Below are 26867 nucleotides of genomic sequence, written 5' to 3'. Positions count from 1 at the left end.
AGAGCTGGCCCTTCTTGGGACATGCTGGGCTCCAGCCAGAAGGCCCATACCAACTGGCCCTGCCCCATTTGTAATCCTAGACTCCCAGCGCTCACTCAATCTTCATGCAATAGTCACACTTGCTACAGTATTCCCCCAAACCGTATGAACGACATGCTATTATTGCCTCCATCTGAGGGCTACAGAAATTGAAGCACAGTGATCAGTAATGCAGCAGGGACTTTCCCCCCAGACCTGTGGCGTGCCAAAGCCCACGTGGCCACTGCCCTTCTGAGGGTGAGTGGTGGTGCCACTGCCCCACCCCATTCTCAGCTGGCGGGTCACCTACCCATCTCCCTGAGCTCCGAGTTGATGAGTTCCAGCCAGTAGGCGTCAATCTCGTCCAGGTCATAGCGGCTGCCCCCTGGCCAATCAGGCTGGGAGCCCTCACCAAGTTCGGAGCCGCTAGGGGACACCTGGGTAGGGGGGCCTTCCAATGGTGGAAGAATCCTAGGAAATCAAGAGAAGGTGTGAGGGGAGGGTGCCCTCAGCCTGTTACTCTTGCTGGGTCTGGGGGCCTTTAGTAAGTTGGCCAGCCCGGCTGAGGAGCTAGTGGGCAAGTGAGGTGTGAGACTTTGATGCCGAGCAGGGCCCACCTCCTTCCATTCCCTCCTCCCACCTGCCCACCCTGCAGAGGCTGTAGGAGGCATTCCAAGTGCTGTCCTGGGCAATGCCCAGTGCCAGCCACTTTGGGACCAGGGAGATAGAGCCAGCTGGCCTCCAGGTCCTTCAGCATACCCCTCAAAGCTGGGGAGAGGCCAGGGATTATTTCCAGGCCCTCACAAGCTCTGGTCCCTCCTCCACCAATAGCCTCGGGGGCACTGAGGCTAGGGCTCCTCTGGGGTGAAGAGGATGCACCTGCTACAGTCTCAGGGTCACACTCCAGGTCAGCCCACCCTCAGGCCATGGCTCTGCCTCTGAGGCAGCTTGGAAGTGCCCTGACTGCAGGGTGAGGTCTCCAAGTCCAGCCCCACCACTTAATGTGTGACTCTGGGTAAGCCACTTAACTTCTCTGTGCCCCAGAAAATGGGCTAATGATAACAGCACCTACCTTCTACAGTTGGCATGAGGATTAAATGGATGAATACATGTAGAGCTCTTAGAACTGTGCCTGGCATGTAGTAAGCACTGTATGTGTGTGAGTATGTATTTTAAGATATACACTTTGCTTCTTCTGAAATGGAATGAGGGTGTTTTGCCTTGGGAGAGCACAGCTTCCTCTCTTCGGTCAGCTGTGTGCTGCCCCTCAGTTCCTGATGCCAGTTCAGAATGCCAGCTCTTCCCACCCCCTACCAGTTGCCATGGTTATTGCTGCGGAGCCTGGCCTCCATCTGGCCAGCCCTGCCAGGGCTGAGAGGCCCCTTACTTGCCCGAGAGGCCTCCTGGGGTCGAAGGCAGGGCTGCCAGGGGCTGTGACTCAGCGCCGACTGGGGAGGAGAAGGCAGGGCTTTGGATGCACAGACGTGGCTCAGCTGTGGGGAGGGCTCCTGGGCGCCAGGAAATGCCCCGGTGTCAGCAAGGGGGGCAGGAAGGATGAAGGAGACAGGGAGGCAGAATGGCCTCCAGGCAAGAGGGAGGCCCAGAGGAGGCTGAGGGAGACAAGGAGAAAGGGAAAGGGCCTGGCACCACCTTTTCCCGCACAAGATGCCCAGATTAAGGAAGGTCTCAGGCAAAGATAATGACGTGATGCCCCCCGGCCCCCAGATCATTCCAAATAGAAGGAATATTAGTACTCTTGGTCCTACAAAATTCTGCCTTTCCTCATGGGGCTCTTATTTAAATTAACATAGTCTTTGAAAAACACCGTAATTTCCATGACCCTGCTTTGTTTGTGCCCCCAGCATACGCTTAGCTGGGGTTTTGGATAACTCTTGCCCGAATGCCCACCACCTACTGGCCTAACTACCCACACTTGTATGTTCAGTCAGCTGCCACCTGGCCAGACCTCTTGGGGCCAAGATCACATTCCTTTCTCTGGGAAGCTGAGGATAGAGGGCTCACAACAAAAAAGGCATTTCCTGTACTTCCTGGGGCTCTCATCTTCATCTGTTTGGCCTCTTCTGGCTCTGACTATGGAGGAAACACTCCTATCAAGGGTGGACAGACCTTACCCTAGGCCAAGGCCTCAGTGTCAGCAGCAGCCAGTAAGACTGAGGTCATCTGGGAGGAGGTGGATGGCTGGGCTGGGATCTGGAGAAGGGGAGGGCTCTCTACTCCAGGAGACCAGACAGACACCAGAGGTTGGTTTTGCCCTGAGCTGAGTCTTTTGGCCACACTGAGGGAGCAGTGTAGGCCCTCCCTCAATTCATGATCTGAGAGTGAGAGGTTCTCATTATCCAGGGAAGTTTCAGACCGTGAGGTGGGCAGACCTGCTCAAGGGCCAGGGAGGACTGGGCAAGGAGAGAGGGATGGAGGGAGCCAGGGTAGCAGCAGGGAGGGCAGAGTCAGCGAGCCAGGGTGATCAGGGCATAAGACTCTCTTTGGGACACACAGGGGCAACCCAGGGCTTGTTCCCGTGGCCTGTGTTTTCCCGGCCCAGCCCACAAGGCCCTGGTGGTGGTCAGGCAGGGAATTCCCCAGAATTTCCTGACTTCCTCATCTATAGAATGGGGACAGCAATATGCCCTTTAGAGGGCCAATATGATAATTAAATGAGAAGATGAGTGTTAACAGGTTCAGCATAGCAAGTTCTCAGGAACAGAGTTCCTATAACAATTCTGAGCATGGTGGCTGCCGTGCTAGCTTCCAGATGAGGGCTGTGCAGTGGAAGGCACCCCAGAAGATGTAGGGACCAGGCTGGAGGGAGACAGGGAAAGATGGGGCACAGAGATATCTCCACGAGAGCATCCCTCCCCCTCCAGTCTATCCTCTTCAAAGAGCAATGGATGGTCCAGGAGTGCCTGGCTCCTGTCAGCCTAGAGCAGCCATGTGTATGTGGGGAATGTACCTAGTAAAGCCAAAACTGTCTGAACACATGCTCTCGTCTTGATGTCAACAGGTAAAACACCAACTGAAGCCAAGCTACTGGTGTGGAGGCATCTGCAAGTAATCACCCAGGCCGGCGGTTGTTTCTGGAACCACCTGACACTGACATCAAGGACAGAGGACAGACTGCTGGGCTGAGCCTAAGCAGGACTCACTCCTCTCTGCCCAGCTGGTGGCCCACCCCTCTGCCTCATTATCCTGGGCCCCTGGCATGCGAATTCTCATTTAATCCTCACCACCACAGTATCAGGCATGTACTGTTTTTAGACCCATTTTACAGAGAAGGAAACAGGTTCAAAGAGGTCAGTAACAGTTCTTCAGTCTGCAGAGCTGAGGGTGCGAAACTGGCTAGGAGGCTGACCCACGTTTTTGGCCCTGGGCAGAGGATGTGTAGAATAAATTCCTTCTCTAAATCCCACATACACTCCCGTCCAGAGAGTCCTGGAGCTTCCCTGATTCTCAGAGGGCTGAAGACAAGAGCTGGTAGGTATTCAGCCCTTGGGAGCCCAGGAGGCTGAGCACTGCCCAACACCCAATCCTCACTGACCACCGAGTGAGGCTTAGAGTCCGCTTCACCTCTGTAATCCCATGCCCAGCACAGGCCTGGCATCAGGCAGGCACTGGGTGTCTGTGAGCCAGTCATAGGTGTGGCTGCCAGGAAGCAACAGTGCCAATGTCAAGGGAGGTGACAGCTGAGATCTTTGCCCCAGGCCTGGTCAAAATGGGCCTAAGTGAGAGCCACAGGGCTGCCAAGGCCGGGAATGAACTGCCAATAACACAAGCTGCCCAGCCCAGGCAAGCTGGTGGGCAGAGAAGGCCAGGACAGTAGGCCCCTGTGTCCCAAGACATGACTTGGAGGGCTTCCCGGGGTGCAGCAAGAAGCACTTGGCTGAACTCTGTCACTGGATGCAAGGCTTACGGCCACAAGGCCACCTCCTGACAAGAGCACCAGGCGTCTCTCTGACCTACAAGAGCAGAAGGCACCACAGCCCAAAGAGGACTCATCCCTGAGCCAACCCTGGCCCAGCCCTGGCAGGAGGGCCTCCTCAGAGCCTGGTCGTAGCAACTGCTTCGTGAACATCTGATGTGTGTGCCAGGCACTGGATTCCCTCCTGCTAAGAACTCTTTAAAAAGGCTGAAGAAGTCAAGAGCGTGGCTTATCCCTATCTTAAGGACTAGTTGAAAACCTGGAGATTTCCCTGAGAAGATCCTCTGGTGGGACCCAGTCTGGATCGACGTCAAGCTAATCCATGGCCAGTTTTCACCGAGTGCTCATGTGTGCCAGGTCCTGTGTCCAGGACCTGCCATGTATCGTTTCTCTACATCATCTCACCCACTGCATGGGGCAGGTGCTATTGTTATCACTCCCATTTTACGCACAAGGAAACTGACACCCAGGGAGATTACATTTCTGGCCCAAGGTCGCACTGAATATGACCGGCAATTTGAACCCAGGCTGTCTGGCTCCAGAGCTGAGCCCAAGCTCAAACCCTTGGCCTGCAGTATTTCTGGAACACTGCAGTGTTTTTTAGGGCAAAAGAATCTAAGAATAGAGACACACTAGAAAGGAATCCCTTGACTGGTCCTAGCCTCCCCTTCATCCCCTGCCTACGGCCCCCCTGGCCTGGGCTTCCCGGCTCACCTCACCACGGGCTCTGGAATGGCCTCTGCCCCCGCAGGCACCTGCACACCTTTCTCCCATTCCTGTCGCCATGGGTCTGCCAGGATATAGTAGTCATCTGGGCTGAGCTGGTATGAGTCTGGAATCTTCATGGCTGTGATCAAGTCTGTCCGGAAAACCTGTGGGGAGCAAAGGTGGAGAGAGAATGGCTTCAGATTGCCTCAGTGTGATCTGCTTCACAGGCCAGGGCAGGAAAAGGCAAATGCAGAAAGCCCACTCACTCAAAAATAAGAAGATGGCACAAAAGTACTAAGTACAAGAATGCATCTTCTCTGAACCCAGCACACAGAAGATCTTCAATAAATGTGTTGGACTGAATTTATGTGCTCTGACCTGCTCAAGGACAGAATGTGAGTGATGGACGGTAGTGGACCTCAGAGAGAAGAGGAAAGACTTGCCGAGAAAAGCAAAAACAGTGAGGAAACATCAGACGGCAGAAAGGCTTCTGTGAATGCAATACTGCCGTGAAGTAACTGTTCAGAAATTTCTGCTGAAGATCCAAAGTTATGTTTGCTGTTGCTACCACAGTCACTAGTGTCAAAGAGTCCAGGCAACTACGTGCCAGGGCCTCGTGTAGATAGCTGAGGGAGAGCCCAGGGTTTGGGGCAGCCCAGAGAATAGCCTCTCATGGGTCAGGGTCTCCATGGTCTCTCAAGAACAAGGATATCGTGATGGCCTCTATGGGAAAAAAAACCTAAAGAAGAGTGGATATATGTATATGTATAACTGGTTCACTTTGCTGTACACCTGAAACTGACATAACATTGTAAATCGGCTCTACTCCAATAAAAATTAAAAAAAAAAAAAGAACAAGGATACCATGAGCCCTGCTCGGTGGGAGCTCTGAAGTACCATTCACTGTTTGTGATGGGGTAGGAGGAGTGTGTTGAATTCCTTCTCAAATCAAGCCCATCCAAATTCCCTCAGGGCCAGGCCGTGACTGGACGCACCCTCATGCTTTGGTTTTCTTTTGAGCACCTGCTCACTCGGGGGGAAACAGCTCTTCCCACATTCTGTCTGTTGCCCCCACCCCAGAGCAACCTCCAAGGCAAGCCTCAGTGGCACTGGCAGTGCCTCACCTGCCCTGGCTGCTCGGCCTCACTGGGTCCTCCACAAAGGGCTGCTGTAGGACCTGGTGGCAGCACTGGACACTGTGACTTGCTTTGGTACCAACTTTCCCAGTGATCATCACATGAGAATCACAAGTTAAAGGAGAGTTCACAGTGTGGAGAGAAGAGAAACCACTTCAAGGAGTCCTCTAGGCCTCAGACCCAGCTCCGAGCCCACTCCCCTCCCCGGAAGAATCAGCATCCACTGGCCTTCCAGAGGCTCGTGACAAGCCATTCAGTGGTCATCTCTGCCTGTGGGAGGCCCCACCCGCTGGCTGTGTGTCTCACTTGAATCTAGGGCTGTAACCACAAGGAAACAACTGAAATGGGCACACCAAGGGGGCTCAAGGCAGCATCTTGCAGAAAACTAATTAATGTCTGCATCTAGCTAGAGAGGGCCCTGGCTTGCAAAAGGTCAAGTTTCTTGAAGACTCTATTTGCCAATATAACTTAATTGTTAAGGCTAACACCCTAACATTTAATTAGGGTGCCAGTGTGAAAAAATTAAAATGAGATTACGATTAAATGCTAATTAAACAGAAGATGAAATGTGCAAAGATTTCACAGCCCTGATAATTTGCATATCTTATTAGCAAGTAGCAAGACGGCTGATAGAAAAACACACACTCAGTTACTGGGTGCTTCTGTGGTATCCTTCGGCACCTCCCTTTGCTGGCTGGGGCTGGGTTATTTCCCTCTGGGACCCAGTATACGACCTAGTGGGGGTAAGCTGAACCCACAGTGGACTGGTGACTGTCTCAAAGTTCTCCCAACCCTGGCAAGCCACGTGGTTCGACATCTAATGCCCTGTTGCTCTGATGCCAAAAGGAACCGCCCAACAGTGAAAGCCTGTCATCTTGCACTGGAAATCAACCGTTCAAGAGCCAAGTGTCACTGTGTGCCCCTCCAAAAAGGCACAGGTGAGTTTGAAACCTCTTGCTGTTCCCTGATCCTGGGCTGTAGTTTAAATGTCACCCCTGAGGGATCACCTTGACTCAGGGCCGCCAACTACCCGACAGAGCCACTTTTCAGCCCATCATTCTGCCTCATGTCTCAGTACTTATACTCCTGAAAATTAACTGGTGTATGCGTGTTGCTTGCTTCTTGTCATCTCTCCTGCCACACCTGTCCTATTCTCTGCAACATTCTCAATGCCTGGCAGGGTGACTGGCACATAGTAGGTGCTCAATAAATAGTGACTGAGTGGATGATTAAATGAATGCATGAATAAAAGGGCCCTTCTGGGCCCCCAGCTGGCTCCTTGGCAATGCTTTTTGAACCCCCATGAACAGGTGATACACACCATGCATATATCCAGGGCTGAAATAACCCAAGCACGTGGACTGAATGGAGCAAGAGGCAGCCCTAGTCTGTAAGGCACAGACAGAGTGCCAAGCCACACCAGCGGGGGGAGAGGTGGCCCTGACCTAGGAACAGGCTTGGCATTGAGAGCTCAAGAGCTGGAAGGGATCCCGTGCTCAATTCAGTCAGGGAGATTCAGGAGAGAGAGAGAGAGAGAGAGAGAGAGAAAAAAAAAAAGATTTCAGTCCCAAGAGAGTTGCAAGTTTCATCTGCGGTCATTCAGGCAGCAGGGGGCAGACTGGTTACCTGTGGCCCTTTTGGGCAGAGGACTGATGGAAGCACAGGAAGGGCAGCACCATCTTAATGGTACCAGTCAACACTTAAAGAGCACTGTGTGCCCAGTGCCAGTCTAACGGCTGTTCTTGAATTATTAGTCCCTATACCAACTCTGTGCGGTGGGTGCTACCATTATCCCTATTTTACAGTTGAGAAACCCGGGACTCAGGTTAGTTTAATAACCTACACAAGGTCCTTCATGTTGGAAGTGGCAAAGGAACCCAGATAGACAACACCGGAGCCATTCAGCACCCCTGCACAACCCCAGCCCCTCTTGGCCACCTGCTCATGGCCAATGCCCTTGAGTTAACCCTAAGCCAAATCAAGTGGTTTCCCCAAGGGCTGGAATATGCAAATCAGACAGTGACCTTCGCAAGTTCCAAGTTCTCCAGTGGCTTTCTACTGTCTTCCCACTGCCCTCAGGCTGAGCTGCAGAGTCTACCAGGCCCCATGGCCACAAGGATGCACGGGTAGTCTCCCTCCCAAGTACTTTTCACCCTTGGCACATGAGAGGACCCTGCTGGGACAGTCTTCTCCCTGCCAAAGTGGGGGCAGCCTGTTTCACGCTTAGGGTATTAGTCCAGCCCACATCTGCTCTGGGAAGCCTTCCCTGATGCCAGGCTGAGTTCTGGGCTCCTCTGAACTTCCACAGCCCCTGTACTGGAATCTCCTCGTCTCTTGCTGCAGCAGTGCACGCAGGGCCTGACACATGCTAGGTGCTAACTAAGGCTGAACTACTCAAGAGCCTCCCATGGATCTGCTACCACCTTTCTGGGTAGCTGCCCAAGGCTACAGCTCGGTACTCTGTACCTTCCAAAGGAACCCCTGTACATTCATACAAAACCTGTCCACAAACACAGCAACCCAAACATCTTTCTGTTTTGAACTGCCAAAGGTTAGGCTTAAAAAAAGGCTCGATTATTCTCCTAAAATGCCTCTGAATTATTTATGAAAACTAAATAAGGAATAAAATGGACACTGATGAACTGGAGGCCTTGCCATGGCAAGGAAGTTGGAAGCTGGAAAACAAGCAATTTTCTAAGAATGTGAATGTTTACTATTTTTCCCTTTTGGCAGAAATTGACAAATTGTCTTTAGATGTCTGCTGCCTAGCAACCAAGTTCTGCTGAGCTGCTTGGGAGATGTTAATTGTAGCTTCTTCAAACAGTATGAAGAATGTTTAAAGGTCTAAAACTCTAATCTAGTAACCAATGTGAGTGCCAGAGGTGCCAACGCAGCTCTGAAGGGAGCTGAAGACCCTGCTCTGCCCAGATGCGGGGAAACTGCACGTGGCTTGCCCTCTAGTTCCTTTTCTCAAGACTGAAGACCACAAGCATTGAAAAGTCTATGGAGCTTTCTGTACCTACTTCCCCAGAAGAACCAAAAACGGGTTCTTGCCAGAAAGCATGCCAGAAAGCATGTCATATCTGGAGTCTGACATGATGTCCAAAAGCAAATAAAGACAATGACAACAGGCAACTTTCACTCTGCTATGCTAAGAGTTTCTGTACATGATCGCAAGATTTATGAATGTTATTTGAACATTTCATCCTGGGACCTTAGTTTCTGCTTCCTTTTCTCAAGGGTGAAGTATTATATCATAGTGTATTTCAGACCAAGAGGCACAAGGGGAAGTTCAGTCACTTAAGGAAAAGCTCCAACACCTATCATAATTACAGAATATGATTATTTGTGTAATTATTTGCTTAATGTCCATCTCCTCTAATAATCAAGCTGAGAGAGGCAGAGACTGCATGTGTCGTGCTTATCATTGTGCCTGTTTGTGGCACAGCGCCTGGCACATAGCAGGTACTCAAGAAATGCTTGCGGAACAAGTGAGTGAGTAAGTGAATGAACCCCAGGATTGGTCTGAAGTATGACTAAACTCTGAAACTTCCTGTCCTGTCCTCCTAGCAGGGAGAGTGCAGACAGAGGTCTGGCCCAAAGGATTCTTCCAGGTGGAACTCAGGAACTGGTCTTGGTCACTGTCCCAAAGCCAATGAAAATGGCTTTGGCCTGGACTGCCTCTCCTTGACTCTGTCCACATCAAAAGTCCCAATGCAAAGCTAGGAGTGCCTCCTCTCTCTAATCTCCCAAAGGATGTTTCACAGTCTGTCCTGAAAGAGGCAAGTAAAATTACTACCGGTACCTCACTTGAAATCACAGTTTTTTTTCTGAGCACCTCATCTCATTAGAAAGAAGAGCTAATAGTGAAAAGTGATTGCCCTGTTCTAGTATGCCAGGTGCTGTGCTAAATGCTATATTTATACAATCTCACCCAATTCATATTACTCCCACTTTACAGATGTGGAGACCAAGACTCAGAGAGGTTAAACCACTTGCCTGAGGTCTGCACTGTCCTTTAACCAACGTAAGGCTGCCTGCAAACCAGTCAGCTATTTCTTCTTTTAAAAAAGATCTCTTTCTTGGGCTGGAAACTGATAAAGAGTATCTCAGCCAAGAGCATACTTAGATACTTAAAATTAGGCCTACATTCCAGAGAAGGGCTCTGGAAATAGCCTCCCAGTCCCATTCAAGCTACCACTAGGCTAATTTGGTCAGACATTTACACACACACACACACACACACACACACACACACACACACACACTCTCAACATCTTTCTCTTTCACAAGGATAACAGCACTTCCTGCTCTTAAAGAGAATTTATTACACACATTTCTTTTGCAAGACAAGTCCCAGAGGCCAGGAGGCCTTTCCAGTTGGCGGGAGCAGCAATGTTCCTAACTATACGAGAAGTGGATTCTGCCCCCCACCCCAGAGGAAGGCAGTGGGAGGCTCAGAGAGCAGGCGCTTAGCCCAGAGGAAGGGCTCCCCTCACTGCCTGCCTGCTTCCCAGGGTAGCAGAGGAACTGCTGACTAGAAACACCGCTCAAAACCACAGGGGTAAGCAAAAAACTTTTCTTTTTTGGAGCCTCCTGTTTTACTTCTCAAGTTTGGGAGCATTTTGCTACAACATACGCCATCATTGTTTTAATGTAAAATACATTATTTCAAACATTTGGGTAATACCTCTGGCTCCTCCAAGAATGCACCTTTACTTATCCTGTGGCTTTGCACCCCAGCACAATCTGGTCACCCTTGCCTTCACCCAGGGAGGAAGAGGTCCATTTTCAAAAGCAATGGGTCAAGCAGATATACTGCATTCTCACTCTCCACTCGCTGCCTTTCCTAGGGAAGGCCATCCTTATAGAGGAAGTTTCACAGACCCTGGGTCAGGAAGACACTCCACTGGTGGCAGAGGCTGTTCACAGGGTCACCTCCTTCTCCTGGGCCCTGTCCCAGGGGTGAAAGGCTGAGCACTGGTGAAGGGCCCCTGTGGACCTGCAGAGAAGCCCCATTCTCTCATCTAGGGGTATATACAGTTTGTCACCAGGGCCTAAAAAGGAGGCCAGCTCCTGCCCACCCTGCTCTGGGACCATCCAGGCTTCCATCCCAGGGAGGCCAGCTTCACTTCCACTCACGTCTGGGATCTCCCCCACCCTCAGGCTCCACAGGCCTCAGGGCAGGACAGTCACATCTACAGAACAGTAACTGCAGGGCAGAGCTCTATAGATGATGACCCTGAGGCTCAGAGAGAAACTATTACTTGCCCAAGGTCACAGAGCTCCTTAGTGGCAAAGCGGCCGCACCTCTCGTAACGGACACTTTCCTGTATGGCACCTGCATCCTGCTAACAGTCAGAGGACAAGCTCCCCAGGGATAGGGCCTGCATTTTCTGTGCCCCCTAGCACTAGGCTGGGCCTAGTAGGTGCTCTCAAGTGTCTGCTGAGTATAATCACTATCACTAGTCCTAGGGTCCTAAGGACCTATGTCCCCGCCCACTGGCTGACTTCTGGGGACTCTGACTTCCTGAAAACACAGCTTTCAGCTTTCTACCTCAAGACAGCCTGCCTAGGGGAAACCCTCGCTTCTCGGATTGCCCCTCCATCTGCCTCTCTGCCCCAGGCCTGAGGAAGATACAGCTTCAAACAGCAGCCTCCAAACCACAGGATGGCCTCCGGGTCTCTTCTCAAACTGCCCTTCCCACCTATGCCAGGCAGAGGGCTTGGCAGAAACCTTCAGTCCCCTGACTGCTTTGGGAGAAGGGGTGAGCTGTGGGATGCTCTCACCCACACTCCCAGCCTTTGTTTAGGTCACGGACCCAGGCTGGAAGGCCTTCCCTTCCTCCCTCAACTTCCAGGGAGGACCAAGCCAGAAACTCCTGTCTTAGCAGATCAGGGGAAAAGGTCTATGGCAGTAGTTCTTTTTTTTTTTTTTTTTTTTTTTTTTAATATCTTCTTTGGAGTATAATTGTTTTACAATGTTGCATTAGTTTCTGCTGTATAACAAAGTGAATCAGCTATATGTATACATATACCCCCATATCCTCTCCCTCTTGAGCCTCCCTCCCACCCTCCCTATCCCACCCCTCTAGGTGGTCACAAAGCACCGAGCTGATCGCCCTGTGCTATGCGGCTGCTTCCCACTAGCCATCCGTTTTACGTTTGGTAGTGTATATATGTCACTGCTTCTCTCTCACTTCGTCCCAGCTTCCCCTTCCCCCGCTGTGTCAAGTCCGTTCTCTACGTCTGCATCTTTATTCCTACCCTATGGCAGTAGTTCTTAAGCCTGGCTTCCAGCAGGAGGGCTTTTAAAAAGTACAGGTACCTGGGGCCCTACTCCAGAACATTTAAGTCAGAATTCTTGGGAATGATAAGGGTTGGGGGTCTGATATTGGTATTTAAAAAAATAATCTCTGGTCTGTGATCTCTATAAGGCTCTCACAGATATGACCCACTAAGTTATGTTCATGCTATTTGGTGAGACAGGCCAGGCCAGAAAGCCAAGGCCTCAGCGTGGTTTATGTACTAATATCACCTCCCCAACCAGGCTAATCCCTTCCTCTCCTTCAGGACTAGCCTGGCCGACTTAAGCCCCAAGGGACAGATCTCAGCTTTGTTGGGATCCCGCTGGCAGGCAGAGCAGAGGAAGGCAGCAGCCTGTGTGCTTGGGGTCAGCCCCACCTTTCCCCTCCACTGCCAAACGGGATCCTGGGGCCAACTTCAGACTTAGTGTACTCCCACCAAAAATCCTAACCCAGCCTCCCAGGAATCCCAGGGCCTGTTCTTTCAGCCCCCAGTACTGAGGGCTGCAGTCCCCTTTCACTCAGGATGAGGGAGGCCACCCACTGGTTAAGGGCCAGAAGGGAAGCTGGGCCTCAAGGCTTTGGCCCTGTCCAGGGTCCTGACTCCTGGTCAGATCACTTTGTTCCAGCCTGGGGCACCTCCCTCTGGTGTATAGCGCGCTCCTTGATCTGCACCCTCAGAGTGCACAGGTCATTCCAGGGGCAGCCCTGCCAGTGTCGCCTAAAGCCACCTTTAGGCCTAAAGCTCTTTCCATAGCTGGTGGCTTCTCTACGTGCCAGTGCTGCTGCTATGCCAAATACTCCTAATCCTCAAATCGCCACCCATCAATGTCCACCTTCACAGATGAGGAGACGAAGTAAGCCATGGGTCCCGTGGCTCTGCAGCCACCAGGAAGGGACTCCTGCACCACACACATCAACTTGCAAGCATTGAGGCTGGGAACTTGGGCCAGACTGGGAGCAGACCGTGTGAGCAGCCTGAAAACGACCCCACCGGCTTCTTACTCTGGGGACTGAGCAGAAGGGACTCCAGATGCCCTTTCACCAGGTGTCCATAGCCCTCGGCCCCCAGCTCCAGCAGATTATAAAGGCCTTTCTCTCCAGCCCATGCACAGAAAGAGAAGGGACAGCCCAGTGAAGAGATTTACTGCAAATGTTATCTGCCGCCAAATCCTCGCTTTCATCTCCGCCTTCTCATGAGCCAAATAATTTGGAAGCTTTCATTGATGGTTTCCTCTCTGCCCCACGATAACTTGGAATTTATGCCGGCTATGGCTCAGCCTCCTCACTTAGGGGACGAGGGAAACCTCGCAGGCTGCTCTCCAGCCTGCTGTGGGAGGAAAAGCCTGTCCTTGGCGACAGTTCAAGGCGGGGAAGACTTCCTCAGCTCTTCTGGAGCCTAAGACTTGAGGGCGGGTGTCTCCAGTCAGGCCTCAGAGCCCCCTGCAGAGGCTCCTCGGTTTGAACCCAGGGCCGTGCATGGCCAGTCCCCAGCAGGGCTGGGGATCAACACCCTTGCAATGGTTTGACTCTATTTTTAGGTGGGGAAAGGTTCAAAGGCCCTGCGCTGGAAAACCCAAGAGGCAGGGGAATTTTCAGCCCCATGCAAATCACCCTTTCCCCTCAGCCTTTGCCTGACACCTGTTTCCCCCCAGCCTGCCTGCCTATCCCCGGTGTAGATATCAGCACTGCCCCAGGGATCTCCGCCCTGAGAGGAGGCCCTGCCTCCCACTGGGGCTTGAAGGGGGTGTCAGGGGAAGGGATTAAGCCAGCCCCAGGGCCTCCCCAGAACTTCCCCTCTTTTCTCCAATCTGAATAGCCCCTGAAAGCAGGGGGCAGGTGGGATTCTGAGAGGCAGGTTCCTCAGCTCCCAAACAGGCAGAACAATTCCTGCCTTCCAGGACCAGGAAGGCACAAAAGATGGCTATTGTTTTACTAATCCAACCCTAGTAGTAATTGGGAGCCCCTGCAGCTCTCAAGATGGGGGTGGGGGCAGACGGGTGGAGGGGTGGTCCCCGGGACTCCCAGGGCCCTAGCACACTCTGTATCCTACTTCCCAGTGCACATGAGCACATGCCTTCCACCCACTGAGCAGGGCCAGACCAGGAGGTGCCAAGAGCCTCAAGAACAGCATCCTCCCATGCCCACCTCACCCCCTGCTTTCATTCCAGTCCTGACTGCATTCCTGGAGATATTTCCTTCCATCTCCACCGCTCCCCTATAGGGCCAAGGGAGGATACTAGGTTGGGGGATGGGAATGGGAGGTTTCAGGTCTCAAAGGTGTCCCCACCCCCAACCCCACAAAAGGAGAGCCCCAGGGTAGGCCAGCTCCCGGAGGAGGCGGGGAGTCCTTTTTCAAATGCAAGGTTTTTCAGAAGACCCCCTCTAGGGACTGGCTAATGATAGCAGCTCCAGGATGGCCCCTGCAGTGAGGGAGGGGAGAGGAGGTTGCCAGGCTCAGAACAAAGATATCCTCCCTCAACCCGGGCCAAGTGCTCTGCCCCAGAACTCTAAGCCTTCCCACCCTTGGCACGGTTGGCCCCAAGAACCTCACATCTTGGCTGTATAACCTTAGGATCCTCAATTTCCTTATTGTAACAGGAGGGTTAAAAAAGTAGTGTCTAGCCCAGTGCCTGGCTACTCTGTGGGCTGCAGAACAATCTCTCTCTTAAGGGTCAGATTCAAAAGCAACCCCCTTCTTGGGTACTCAATGCTCTGGCAGCCTCATTTGTGCCAAGGGTCTCTTCTGTGCCCAGTGCAACGCATTAAAGACCTAAGAGGGAGCGATGAGTCTCTAGGATGCAATTTTTCAGGGGCTGCAGAGGCAGGATCGCATGTCCATTTGTCTACCCACCCCCAAAGCTCTTCTCCACAGCTCCAGAGGCCATAAGTACCTCTATCTGTCCCAAGAAACAGCGTCAAAGTAAGGAAGGCTTAAAGGGCAGACGCATGTGAAATGGGCATAATAAGGAGTGGCTCACCTAACTGGATGACTTTGAGGACTCCACCCTTCATCCCTACATCAGCAAATCCTGTCACTCTGGGCTCAACCTCCAGAATGTCCCAGATCCTACTGTTTCTTACTCTACTGCCATCACTCAGCTCTAAGCCACCGTTATTTCTCTCCTGGACCACTGCCAAAGAATCCTCCCCACTCCCACCCTTGCCCCTCATATTCCCTTCTCCTCACAGCAGCCAGTGGGACCTTTCATTAAAACAGCAGACTATATAATTACCCTGATTATGATCCTTGAAAGGCTTCTCCTCTCACTCAGATCAATAGGAACATCTTTACAACAACCTACAAGGTTATGAGAACTGGCTCCCCCACCCCTTCCTCCCATCCACTCTACTCAGCCATACTGGTCTTGTTCTGCAATGACTGCACCCTCTGCCAGGAATCCTCTCCCCCCCATATACCTGCACTTCCCGCATACATCCCTCCCTCTCCTTTCCACCTCTGTTTCATCTTTCTCCAGGATACTTGTCACTACCCACCTCTGAGGGTTTCTTTTCGTTCTGCCGGGGCCAGCCTGATTTGGTGCTGCTGGGCAGTTTGGAGCATCTTGATGCAGATGTAGCGTGACCTGCAGAGAGAGCACAGCCCATGAGGGGCCCCTGGAAGGCCAGGAACACCACCCACCCATGTCCAAGGAAAGGAGGTCTGTCAGGAAAGCTCTGGCTTGAATGTTCAGGAGGCGGAGACCTCTGTAAGCACCTGGTGGACTGTCCCTGCTCTGGGCCTTTCCAACAATGAATGGGGACATGATGCCTCCTCTACCCACCAACCAGAAGACGCCTGGGAGGTGAAAGGCAGTTTGGACAAGGACTCAGTATTAGCTTCCTGTGTGTGATCCATGACAAATCCCTTGCCCTCTCTGGTCCTCTGCTTCCTCCTTGGTGAAGGAGGGCTATAAGAAGCCTTCTGTGGCCACTCTCCACCCTCACTGCCGATTAGACACTCTGGGGTGATGCCCAGTGGGTATGCAGAGGCGAGACAAGGTAGTGGGAAGATTGCTGCTCTAAAGTAGACCCACAGACTAACCTTGAGCCCTGGCTCAGCCACTTACTAGCTCCTCACCCTGGACGAATGACTTAGTCTCTCTGAGCCTCAGCTTGCTTTTCTATAAAATGGGGGCAGAGAATAACCATCTTCAAAGAGTTGTTGTGAGAATTAAATGATATCATGCCTGTAAAGTCTTGGCACAGTCCCTGGCACACAGCGCTTTCTTGATTAAGATTACCTATTACATCACTAGGGTCTAGAGGCCCTCGCTGGACTACACTCAGGTTGGCCCCCACTCCTATGGGTCAAAGGAGCAGCAGCTACGGATGGGTAGTGGTGGCGACTGGTGAAAAGGGAGGATGCCTCAGCCCGGCCCAACTCCAATGCAGAAACAGGGCTCAGCTGCCCAGATGCTCTCCCTTGTGGGCGCCTGGCCCTCAAGGGTTCCTTTGCCTGAAATAAAGTTAGAAGCAGAGGATGCAGTTCTTCTTGGCTCTACTGAAACAGGCCACAGGCAGCGTGACTGCAGCCACAAAGGGCCGGACGCTGTGATCTACTGCTGCAGGGAGGAACGGCGGGCCAGGTCAGACACCAGAGCCAAGCTGAGTAAACAGACCCCAAAGGACACTGAGTGAAACCTGGAGGGAGAGAAGGGGCTGGGACCTGATTTCTCATTCTAGTGCATGTGTCCTCAGGCTCCGGGGGATTAGAGAACTCCGGGAGCTCTAAGGGGCCTTGGAGATCTCCCCAATCCCAGTTGCTCACCATGTACGTGAACAAACTAAGGTCTACAGTTGCAGGGCTCCAGGCCCGGCCTCCCGGGCAGCGCAGGCTCTTCCTCAGCCTGGCCTTTCACCAGAGGACATCGCTAAGTGGGATCTTCCTGGCAGAGTGTCTCTCCTACACAGGGCAGAATGGAACTCTTTACTCCGACTGGCTCATGCAGGCCCAGGTTCTTAGGGCATCTAAGAAGAGCTGCCTTCTAGTACCAGAAAAAAGCCCTCACCTGACACAAACCTCCCTTTTCCCCTCCGTATTTAAGAAGGGGCTCCCTAAGCCCTATTTTCTCTGTAACAGTGCCCCCCCCATATCCAGGGCTGGCACACCCAGCCCCCACACAAGTCTACCCTGAGGTTCTGTTGCCAAGATCCCATGAAGGTCAGACTCCTTCATTAATTTTTTCCGCAAACATTTACTGATCACCTATTATGTGCCCAATCTAGCTGGATACAGCAGTCAGCAAGACATGACCCCTCTTATCAAGGAGCTTACCTTAATAAGGAAATGATACTTGGTTAGGAAATGATACTTATCAGGTCACTATAATGAAGAGTGACAGGTTTTTTATCTGTTGTGTGGACACTTCTACAGGGCCCTGACTCAACGGCAGGGCCAGAGGGAGAGGGGTGTGTTCCTAGCAGCCAAGAACAGCATAGGCAAAGGCCCAGAGGGGAGTTGATCTGTTCCAACCAGAGCAAAACACATGGGGCTGAGAGCTAGAGGGTAAAGGGGAGTAGAGTAAAGAGGACAGCAAGGCCCTGGAGGCCATAGTGGTGTGGGGATTTTCTTAGGAGCAGAGGGACCTGGCCTGATTTATGCTTTCATCAACATTGAGACCATGGGGCAGTGTCCCCCGATCTGGGCCTGTGGGCCTGATAATTATGCAAACACTTTCCCGGTAGGAGCCCCAGATGGAAGGCCTTACTGTCGGTGGTGTCAGAGTTGTCGCTGCTGATGGAGTACTTTCGCCTCTTCTCTTCCATCTGCAATGAAAGGCAGGCCCCATTATACTCACAGGCGGCTTGGGAAATCCTCAGTCTCTCAGAAAATTGCCCAATAACCTTCCTCCCCACACTCACCCCACTGCAGAGAAAGAGTGAGAACAAGGTGGTGCCCTAGCCTTCTCCTCACCAGCCTCGCCCTCTCCCCGCCCACCTACATGGGCCCTGGGGCTGGGAGAGGGGGCGGCATCTCCCACCTCCTGAGCCCAGAGCCTCAGACAACGGAGAGTCTGGTCAAAGACGAGGGAGGGCAAGGGGGGTCAGCAGCCCCAGAATGAACAGAGACCAGGACCTGCCCAGTGCCAGCTTCCACTCAAGGAAACTCAGGCCCACCGAAGAATCCACTCTCACCTGCAAGTTACAAGTGGTACCCTGCTGGGTGCTGAGGAGGGAGGGCACAGGAAACAAGACTGACTCTTCCAGGAGGATCAGGTTATCAGAATTGAGGGACAAGCCAGTCCAGACGGCACTGAGGGCACATACTGAGAGCGGCAGCCAGAGGGGTGTGGAGATGGGGTGGGGGCAGGGAGGCTGCAAGCTGGGTCCCTGAGCCACACCAGGCCCAGGGTGAATGGGCTGGGCTGGGCTGCCCTCCCTCCCCTCAATGTCCTTCTGCAGATAAAAGAAAAAACCAACTTTCTCTCCACTACAGTATTTAACTTCGAGGTAGGAAGGGCAGCTCTTCCATACTGAGCTCTTTCCCCTACCCATGCTATCTCAGGTCCTAACAACCTGGGGAGCTGTGAGCTATTAGCTTCTTTTACGGAGGAGGCTCAGTGCCTTGTCCTGCTAGTAACTGGCTGAACTGGGATTTGAATCCACGTGGTCTGATCCCTGAGCCCACACTGAGCTGCCTTTGTGCCCTTGTCAGCTCCTGCCTCTTGGAAGTGCTTTCCCACCCACTAGTTCCTCTAATCCTGCAGAGTCCTGGGTGGCAGAGCCTGCTCTTGTCCCCTCTTGGAGGGGAGCACACTGAGTGGCTTGTTAACCTGCCCCGGGTCTCACAGCTAGTCAGTGGCCGAGTCCTAACGTGAGAAGAGACCTGGGGCTCAGGGCCCAGAGTGCTTTCCACCGTGTTCCTGTCAGTCTAGACCCTGGGCTGCCTCACTGTCCACAGCAAAGGACAAGGAGCCAGTGTCAGTAGGGAAAGAGCCCCGCTGCCCGTCCCAGCTGCAGGCCAGCCAGGCTCCCCACCCCCACTCGGAATCCCATTTGCCACCTGCTGTCATCCCAAGTCTGCTCATGCCCAAGCCTGGGGGTCACCTTATTTGACTGTGGCCCTGCAGAGACCAGGGAGCATTGGCTCTTTAAGGTGGGGTGTGACTACCCAGAACTCTGAGCTATTCAGAAGTACCCTCCTGCCTCATACTTGACCTTAGCCAGGAGCTTCTCTCCACCCCTGTGTCCCCAGTAGCAGCATCAGGATGACAGGAAGGTTCACTGGCGCTGCTTGCTGCCCAGCTCCAAAGGTGCAGGCAAAGTGCTCTCTAGAGGGTGTGGGGGTATGGAGGGATGCCTGGTGGTAGCATGGACGCCAAGGAGGCAGGAACAAGAGCTAAAACTGCTAAGCACCCATTGCTTGGGGAGGGGGTGCGTCCTGGTACACAGGAACCTCACTGAGGCCTCAGAACAGCCCTTTGGTGCTGGTGGGCCTGATGGCTGCTTCCCTTTTGCAGCTGAGGAAAATGAAGCTCAGAGGTTAAGTGACTTGCCCAAGATCACAGTGCTCGTAAGAGGTCTGACTCAGGAGACCATGTTCTTGACCTTTAGGCTACCCTGCCTCTGTGCAGCAGAGTGCAAGCAGCCCAGTGGCTCAGGTCATACACTGAATGGGGCAATAATGCTCCACCACCCACAGCTGCCCATCCTTGCTATCCTCCGGGGTCTGAGTGTGATGAGGTGACTTTAACAGAACTCTTGACTCTAGCCTACATCTTGCCAACCCAGCCCTTTCACAGGTAGAACAGGAGCAGGGGGAGAGGTGCTCTAAGTGCACCCACCTGTTTTCTCCTGCAATCCTCTACATGAATTGCATTGCTCTTCATTTCCAGAAAAGGGGCACTTGCAAGCCAGGCTCTCTCATAGCATATAAAGCAGGAGCACTGGATTCAGGGAGGCCAAGTTCAAATCCTACCTGCACCCCTCACTAGACCAGGGACCTTGGAAAAGACACACCTCCCAAAGGACACAAACTGGATCTGGAATTTTACATAAATCTCCTGAACTTAAAATGTTGGCAACTGATTCAGATTTTTAAAACACTTTGAGAGGGCCAAACTAAACACATCTGTGGGCCAGAATCAGCTGGTGAGTAAATGAGAGCAGTATAAAGCCCTTAGCACGGTGGCTGGCACTCCGTATTGAGTGCCGGTTCTTAATTCCACAGCGGACTCGGGCCAGGTGGACAGTCCTCCTAACCAGCGCCCACCTGAAGGCCTCCTCAGCGAGGCAGTGAGCCTGTACAGTAAGCAAGGTCCCCTACAACAGGACCTCTTGACTGCCAATGACCTTCTCACTGCCTAGGACCAGAGTGCCCCGTTGGCGTGCAGACCTGCACCCACCCTCAGCCAGCCGCCCGTCCAACCTGCCCTCCGTGAAACACCCCAGAGTCCTCCTTAGCAGGGTGTTATTAAGGGAGCAGATTCTGCGGTGGCTTAACTGGAATAATAACTAGGCTTCAGCGGGAAACCACTGCTTTGCTTCTTTCCTTTGAACCAAGTCTGTTCCAAAGGCCTCCCTGCCTCAGGTGAGCCTCTACTGTCAGTGGCTAATGAAGCCCCAAATGAGGCCTGGGCTCCCCTGCGGCATAGCCTTTTGCCCCATGAAGGCCCTCTCCAACCCAGCAAAGGAGACAGGGAGGACTCTTTTACCAAAGCTGAAATCCAGGGCTATACATGCAGGTGGGGGATGGAAGTGCCAAGACATGGTCTTGGCCTCTGGTTTTCCTTTTCCACTGCCTCCCCCAACCTCTCCCAAAGCAAGGTCTGCTCTGGGAAAATACCTCAGGGTCACAAGGCACTTGCTTTTAGGGGCAGAAAGTGCTCCTGAAACCTTACCTACAAAGAAGACTCTGGGAAAGAAAGTGTCCCCGTTTCCTGCCATTGCCACCAGTGCACTTGCACTCCCACAACATCCCCAGCACGGAGACACACACGGCTCTCCTTCGGGTCCCCTCTTTGAGTCCCCTCAATGAGCAGCAGCCCACAGCCTCCTCCGCCCCACCGCCAACGCTTGCAAGTCCAGTGGGCGCTCCCTCCAGGATACAGTGAGAATCCACCCACATTTCCCCTATCTCTACTGCTACCATACTGGTCCAAGCCAGTCTCATCTCTTGCGGGACTCCTCATTCATCTTCCAACTTCCGCTACGGCTCCCTCATAATCCAAGATCCACACAGCAGCCAGAATGATCTTCAAAAAGCATAAATCAGATCATGTCATGCCCTATTTAAAATCTTTCAAAGGTTTCCTGCTGCTCAAAGGGCAAAACTCAAGCTTCTGACCATAAGACCCTACGTGATCTTACCCCTGCCTACCACATACTGACCACCGCCCCCATCCCCACCACTTCCCAGCCAAACTGGCCTCCTTTCATTTCCCGAAACAAACCAAACAGTCCATGATTCAAGACCTGTGCACAGGTGTGCTCTCTGCCTGGAATGGTCTACGTAGCCTAGGCACGTCTGACTTTTCATCCTTCAAGTTCCGGCTTAAACGTCACAGAGGTCTATGCCAGCTGCCTTATCTACAGAAAGCCCACCACCCAATCAGTCAGCTTCTTCAGAGCACCCAGCACAATTTGTGTTTGTTGAGCTACTTGTTGAATGTCCTCCTCCTTGGGAATATACGTTCCACGAGAGTAAAAAGCGCAACCATTTGGATCCCTGCTGGCGTCCCAGCACATAACAGGGGCTTGGTACCCATGGAGTGCCGAGTGTGTTCTTGTCTCCTCCCTCTAGAAGTGTGGGACCACGCAGCCCAGCTGGCCTGCTCGCAGCTTGCGGGAGCAAACACCCCAGCCCAAGATTTCGTCCCGTTTGCATGGCCCGCCTTCCCTGTCTTAACCTCACACATCTTCCAGGAGGCTGTATTTGGTTGGGCTCCTGGCTAACGATCAATGTCAACTCAGTAATAGGACGGCAATTTGGTGGCAGATGTTTTCTCGGCAACACTAGCCATTGGTCTTAGTGGGGGCCTCGGGTCTGGACTTGAAACACCAAGGCCCAATGCCAGCCCCCTTTTAAAGACCTCTCCGCAAATAAACTCAAATAAACACCCTGGGCCTCCATTAACGCCCTTCCAGCTGACCCTGGAAACAGTGGGCCTTTCAGGCCTGCTACTGCAGCAGCTCCCTAGGCAGTTAAAACACCCCAACCTGGCCTCTGGCCTCTCCTCTCTGGGGGCCACCAGGCCTACCCAGCCTGCCACCATACACAGCAGGATTTCGTCTTCCTCCTTAAAAAAAGGGGGGTGGGGAGGCTTTCAAGCAGGCAATTTACCATTCCAGACACAATCTTCCAAAGAGAAACAAAAACTCTCCCTGTCTGAGGCAGACCACTAAGGCGTGTATGTAATAAGATGCTAATACAATTTAATCATATTTCGGCTGGAAAACCTGTCCTCAGAGCCTGCTTGTGTCGGGAAGGCCAGACATTCAGAAAACAAGAGCTGCACATTCTTAAACCATTTTAAACGGGGGTCAGAGCCCCACTCTTTCCTATCTCTCATTAACTTTGATGCCTTCTCAGGGACAGTATCTGCCATGACAAAAATGATTTGGTACACACAGATGCTCAAACTTACTTCTCCAATCATGGGGGAGCCTAACCCTCCTCCAACACCCATCATTGCCCACCTGCAATTCCAAGTGTCCCAGGGGGCACCCAGCTCCCCTAGAACACACTGTCCACACCCACCCTCCAGACCCAGTTCTGGGGACATACCAAGGGGATCCTGGGAGACAGAAAGGGGCTTTGTCTACTTTGTCCTTCAGCACCTTCACACCCTACCCTCCACCTCAGAGAGGGCAAAGCTCAGTCCACTCGCTCCCATGGATGGCTGCCCATTGGCAACTGCAGGGTCCTTCTGATCCCTTCTTCAGAGAAGGGAGCTGGCTCTCTGGCCTAGCCTAAAGGGGAGAGATCAAAGGTCAGCTGCATTTGGGTCCTATCCAGGTCATTCATAATAACAGTAAGAATGGCTAATACTAATCAAGTGCTCACCACACGCCTGGCTTTGTGCATAGTCTTCTTTATGCAATATATCGCTTAATCCACACACCCACCATGAGGCAGGTACTGTTATTAACCCCAATTGCAGATGAAGAAACTGAGGCACAGAGCAATTGCCGCAGCTGGTGACTGCAAAGCTAGCATTCAAACCTAGACTGTCTGGCTCCAAATAGTGCACCTTGCCCCCCTCCCCCCCCAGGGGGTACAGTGTACAGTGCACAGACCTACAACTCCCAGGTATGGCTGGGGTATTCCAGATTCCAATAGGTTTTCTGAGAATCTTCCTGGGTTCCTCATCTTTTTTTTTTTTTTTTTTTTTTTTGCGGTACGCGGGCGTCTCACTGTTGTGGCCTCTCCCGTTGCGGAGCACAGGCTCTGGATGCGCAGGCTCAGCGGCCATGGCTCACGGGCCCAGCCACTCCACGGCATGTGGGATCTTCCCGGACCGGGGCATGAACCCGTGTCCCCTGCATCGGCAGGCGGACTCTCAACCACTGTGCCACCAGGGAAGCCCCTGGGTTCCTCATCTTTGAGACACATAGTGAGGGTCCTATGTGGAGGACAGGGCAAGCAAGGGGTACCCCCCCTCCTCATAACTCTGACTTGGCCTCCCCTTGGAGAACCTAAAAGGAAAACTGTGAGGCCCACGAAGAGCCTGCTGGATGAGCTGTTAAGAATTTGGACTGGAAGCCTCTGACTTGGGTCTTGGGTATAAGACAAGTACCTCCCTGTTAACTGGAACACTGATTAACCAGAATACCTTGCCCCCAACCTTGAGGATGTGGAAATCAGTGTCAAAAGCCTAATCTCATGATTCTGGAAGGACCTGGGGGCTGGGGACCAGCAGTCCCACCTCACCTGTCAGCGAAAGCTAAGTGGAGATTTCTGACAGCCTCTTGGATCAGTGTTATTGGCTGTTTAGCCAGGCAATTTAGGGAAAGGAAAAGCCTGTTGGATGGGAAATGTTCTGGACACATTTGCTGCATCCCGAGCCCAAACAACTCTATCCTTAAACACTTCAACTCCAAAAGTGCTGGGGAGACCCTTGGCTAAACAATTTCAAAACCAACATTCACTGCAAGTCTTGCTGCCTGGGGCGAGGACTTCCCTCGGTGAGGCATTTGCTGTGGAACCAAATGCTTTTCCACTCTAAACAACAGCCAACAGCACTTGGGACAACTGAGAGGCCTCCAGATCAAACAAACATCCCTTTTTTCCCCTACCATGCAAACTTTCTCAATAAATTATTCGCCCACTTCGGATCAAAGCCTGTTTTTGCAGCCTGTGACCTAAAAAGCAAATAGCATCTCTTAAACATAAAAGCCCTCCTCCCTGCCTGGGTCGGCTTTATTACTCATTCCTTCCTCTTACAGTTACTCTGTTGTTATTTTCCTTCTCTTCTTGTTAGATCACTTTGCGAGTCCCAACCCGCCTGAGGAAGATGGGATGGGAGGGATGGTGCCTTCACTTGGGGCCCTAAGGTGGGAGAAGAAGTCAGGGTAGGGGACAAGCCAGCACCCTGGGAACCCAGGAGACAGGGCCAGGCCTGGTTGGCAGCTCCCTGCCCAGCTCTTCTGCCAAATGTCCTACTGGGAATTTTACCAGTGAAGGGAGGGAGTTAATGCCACCCTGGCAGGAGGGGCCAGGCAGCCCTACCACCACCCAGACCCAGGACTCAGTTTGCAAACATGCGTTAAAGGGACATCCTCACAGCTTGTCTGGACTCAAAGCTCAGGGCTCCTCCCCCTTGCAACAAAGGCAAGGTGGCAGGTCAGTCGTGCCCACTCAGCTCCTCAGCTCGGAGTGCAAACATGACGCCTCCTGATGACACCCTACAAACTCAGACCCTATATGAAACTTTGTGTCTTGGAATCCCGCAGTAGATGGGGGCGGCGGGGGTGGGGGTGGGGTAAAGGAGTGGGAGAGAATGTTAAGCGCGGGGCAAGGTTTGGGAGTCTGCAGAGACCAGAGGCGCCGGATCCTTCCTGCCCTTGGCACCGAGAAAAGGGAAACACAGCCCTTCCCGTTCCCAGTAGCCCAGGGCAGGAGATCTGCGTTCAAGGTGCTAAGGAAAAATGTCCCGGCCGGCAGCAAAGGTTAAGGGGATTGGGAGGGGGTGGCGCGCGCCTCCAGCCTGCCCCTAAAGGCAGTCCGGGGGACAGCAGGCTGGAGGCGCGCCGGCATGATTCTGACCGCGGGAGCTGGGAGGAGGAGCCGGAGGTGGCTGCGGGGGGCTCCGGCCCAGTCGAAGGAAGGGCAAGAAGCGGTTCGGGCCGGGGGTGGCGCCGGGAGGTGGCCTTGGCCCCCGGGGCTGGAGAAAGGGCTTAGGCGTAGCGGGTGAGGGCGGCCGAGCCCCTAGGGGGGTGGCAGCTGTGTGTGTGGGGATGGTGTGTGTGTAGGGAGGGTGGGTGTCCTGGGCCTCTAGAAGCTATAGCGAAGGCTTCCTGCTTGTCTCGCAGACATTCCCCTTTTCTGACATTAAAGCTACAAGTCATCAAGCTGACCCCCTCTCATCCCTTGGCCTGAAGAAGAGGGTGTCTCAGGGCCCAGGGATAAGCGGGAATGGACCGGAGGGAGCCACAAGTCTGCACCCAGGCGGGGAGGAGGCGGGCAGGAGCGGCTCCGCAGGCGCAGGCGAGTGGGTGGGAAGGAGGGAGGGAGAGAGGGGAGAGGGAGGAAGGAGGTGAGGCCGGGAAGATGCCTCTGCCGGGGGCGGGGCGGGGCCGGGGATCCGGGAGAGGGACTGCAGCGGTGCTTGGTGGGGGCGGGGGGCTGCAATGTCACTCATGTGGGAGTCAGGTGTGTAAGTCCCAGGCTCGGGCCGCCGCTTGCCTACATCTTCCCGGTACTACCCAGGGCTCAGGGGTGGAGGCGGACGGCAGGGGATTGCAGAACCGTCCCCAGAACGGGACGCGAACCGGCAGACTTGGAAGAAGGTAAACAAGGGCCACGCCCCCTGCCGTCGCCCCGCGGGCGCGCACCCGCCGCTCCGGCCGCCGCCGGTACATTTCCACTCCCAGCGCTTCTCCCCCGCTGGACTCCCGCGCAGCCCTGGAGGGGGGGCTGCCCCCGACCCCCAGCCCGCGCCCCCCGCGCTGGGGCTGCGCACCCTCCATACTCACCTGGAAAGGGTATCCCCCGCCCCTCCAAAAAACTGTGCTTAATTTGTGCAGAGCCTCCGCGTCCGGGAGCTGAGCATGCTGCCCCCGCGTGCAGAGCCCGCGTGCACCCAGCCCGGAGAGGGGGCGACAGGGCGGAGGCGGTGGCCCCCGGAAGGTGTCTGGGACCGGACCGGCTGCACGTGAGCCCAGCGCAGGGTCATGTGCACCGGCTCAGCCCGGTTCGGCGCCCGGACGTGCTGCGTATCAACAAAATAAACTCGGGGAGACAGGAGGGCAGATAGCCCCGGGTCCTCCGAACCCACGTCCCCGGCCGCGCGACCTCCTCTCCGCACAGGTCTCCCGCCGCAGCCCCTCCGCCCTGCCAGAGCCCGCGGGGCAAGTTGCAGCCCCGGCGCGCCCCCGCCCGCCCGCGCCCCCTCCCCGGCCCGGGGGCGCTTTGCCGCAGTCATTAATAAAGAAGGTCGCCAAGCTCACCCTTCCAAAAGTTGTTGTTGCATGCGCCCCTCTCAGCCTCCCCGCAATGTACTCTTTAAAACACGACTGACCAACATGCGCAATCTCTCTCCCCTGTGCTGTGCATCGGCACCCCCCCCCCCCCCCCCCCCCCCCCCCCCCCCCCCCCCCCCC

General features: G+C 53.6%; 1 protein-coding gene and 1 long non-coding RNA gene across 10 annotated transcripts in view; one reads left to right on the top strand and one right to left on the bottom strand.

Moving 5' to 3' along the window:
- Positions 1-26867, bottom strand: part of JADE2 (jade family PHD finger 2) — a 52146-nt gene that overhangs the window by 23228 nt on the left and 2051 nt on the right. For 3 of the 9 annotated variants that reach the window (XM_029216127.1, XM_029216124.1, XM_029216122.1), the window contains exons 2-5: positions 17813-17870; positions 15600-15688; positions 4667-4824; positions 329-489 (exon numbers count right to left, since the gene is read on the bottom strand). In XM_029216127.1, coding sequence (XP_029071960.1) covers positions 329-489; positions 4667-4824; positions 15600-15688; positions 17813-17870 — 466 coding nt within the window. Of the gene's footprint in view, positions 1-328; positions 490-4666; positions 4825-15599; positions 15689-17812; positions 17871-18239; positions 23459-26240; positions 26296-26714; positions 26805-26867 lie in introns of those variants that run through there. The other 6 variants (XM_029216125.1, XM_029216130.1, XM_029216120.1 and 3 more) reach the window with 5 other exon arrangements.
- LOC114891794 lies at positions 25010-26502 on the top strand. Its single transcript, XR_003792607.1, has 3 exons — positions 25010-25455; positions 25578-26054; positions 26292-26502. It is a non-coding gene; the product is annotated as an uncharacterized LOC114891794 (long non-coding RNA).

This window comes from Monodon monoceros, unplaced genomic scaffold (assembly GCF_005190385.1).
Source record: "Monodon monoceros isolate NGI ecotype Baffin Bay Population unplaced genomic scaffold, NGI_Narwhal_1 Super_Scaffold_12, whole genome shotgun sequence".
NCBI lineage: Eukaryota > Metazoa > Chordata > Mammalia > Artiodactyla > Monodontidae > Monodon > Monodon monoceros.
Note: the sequence above shows the minus strand (reverse complement) of the source record. Positions and strands in the feature narration are given on the sequence as shown.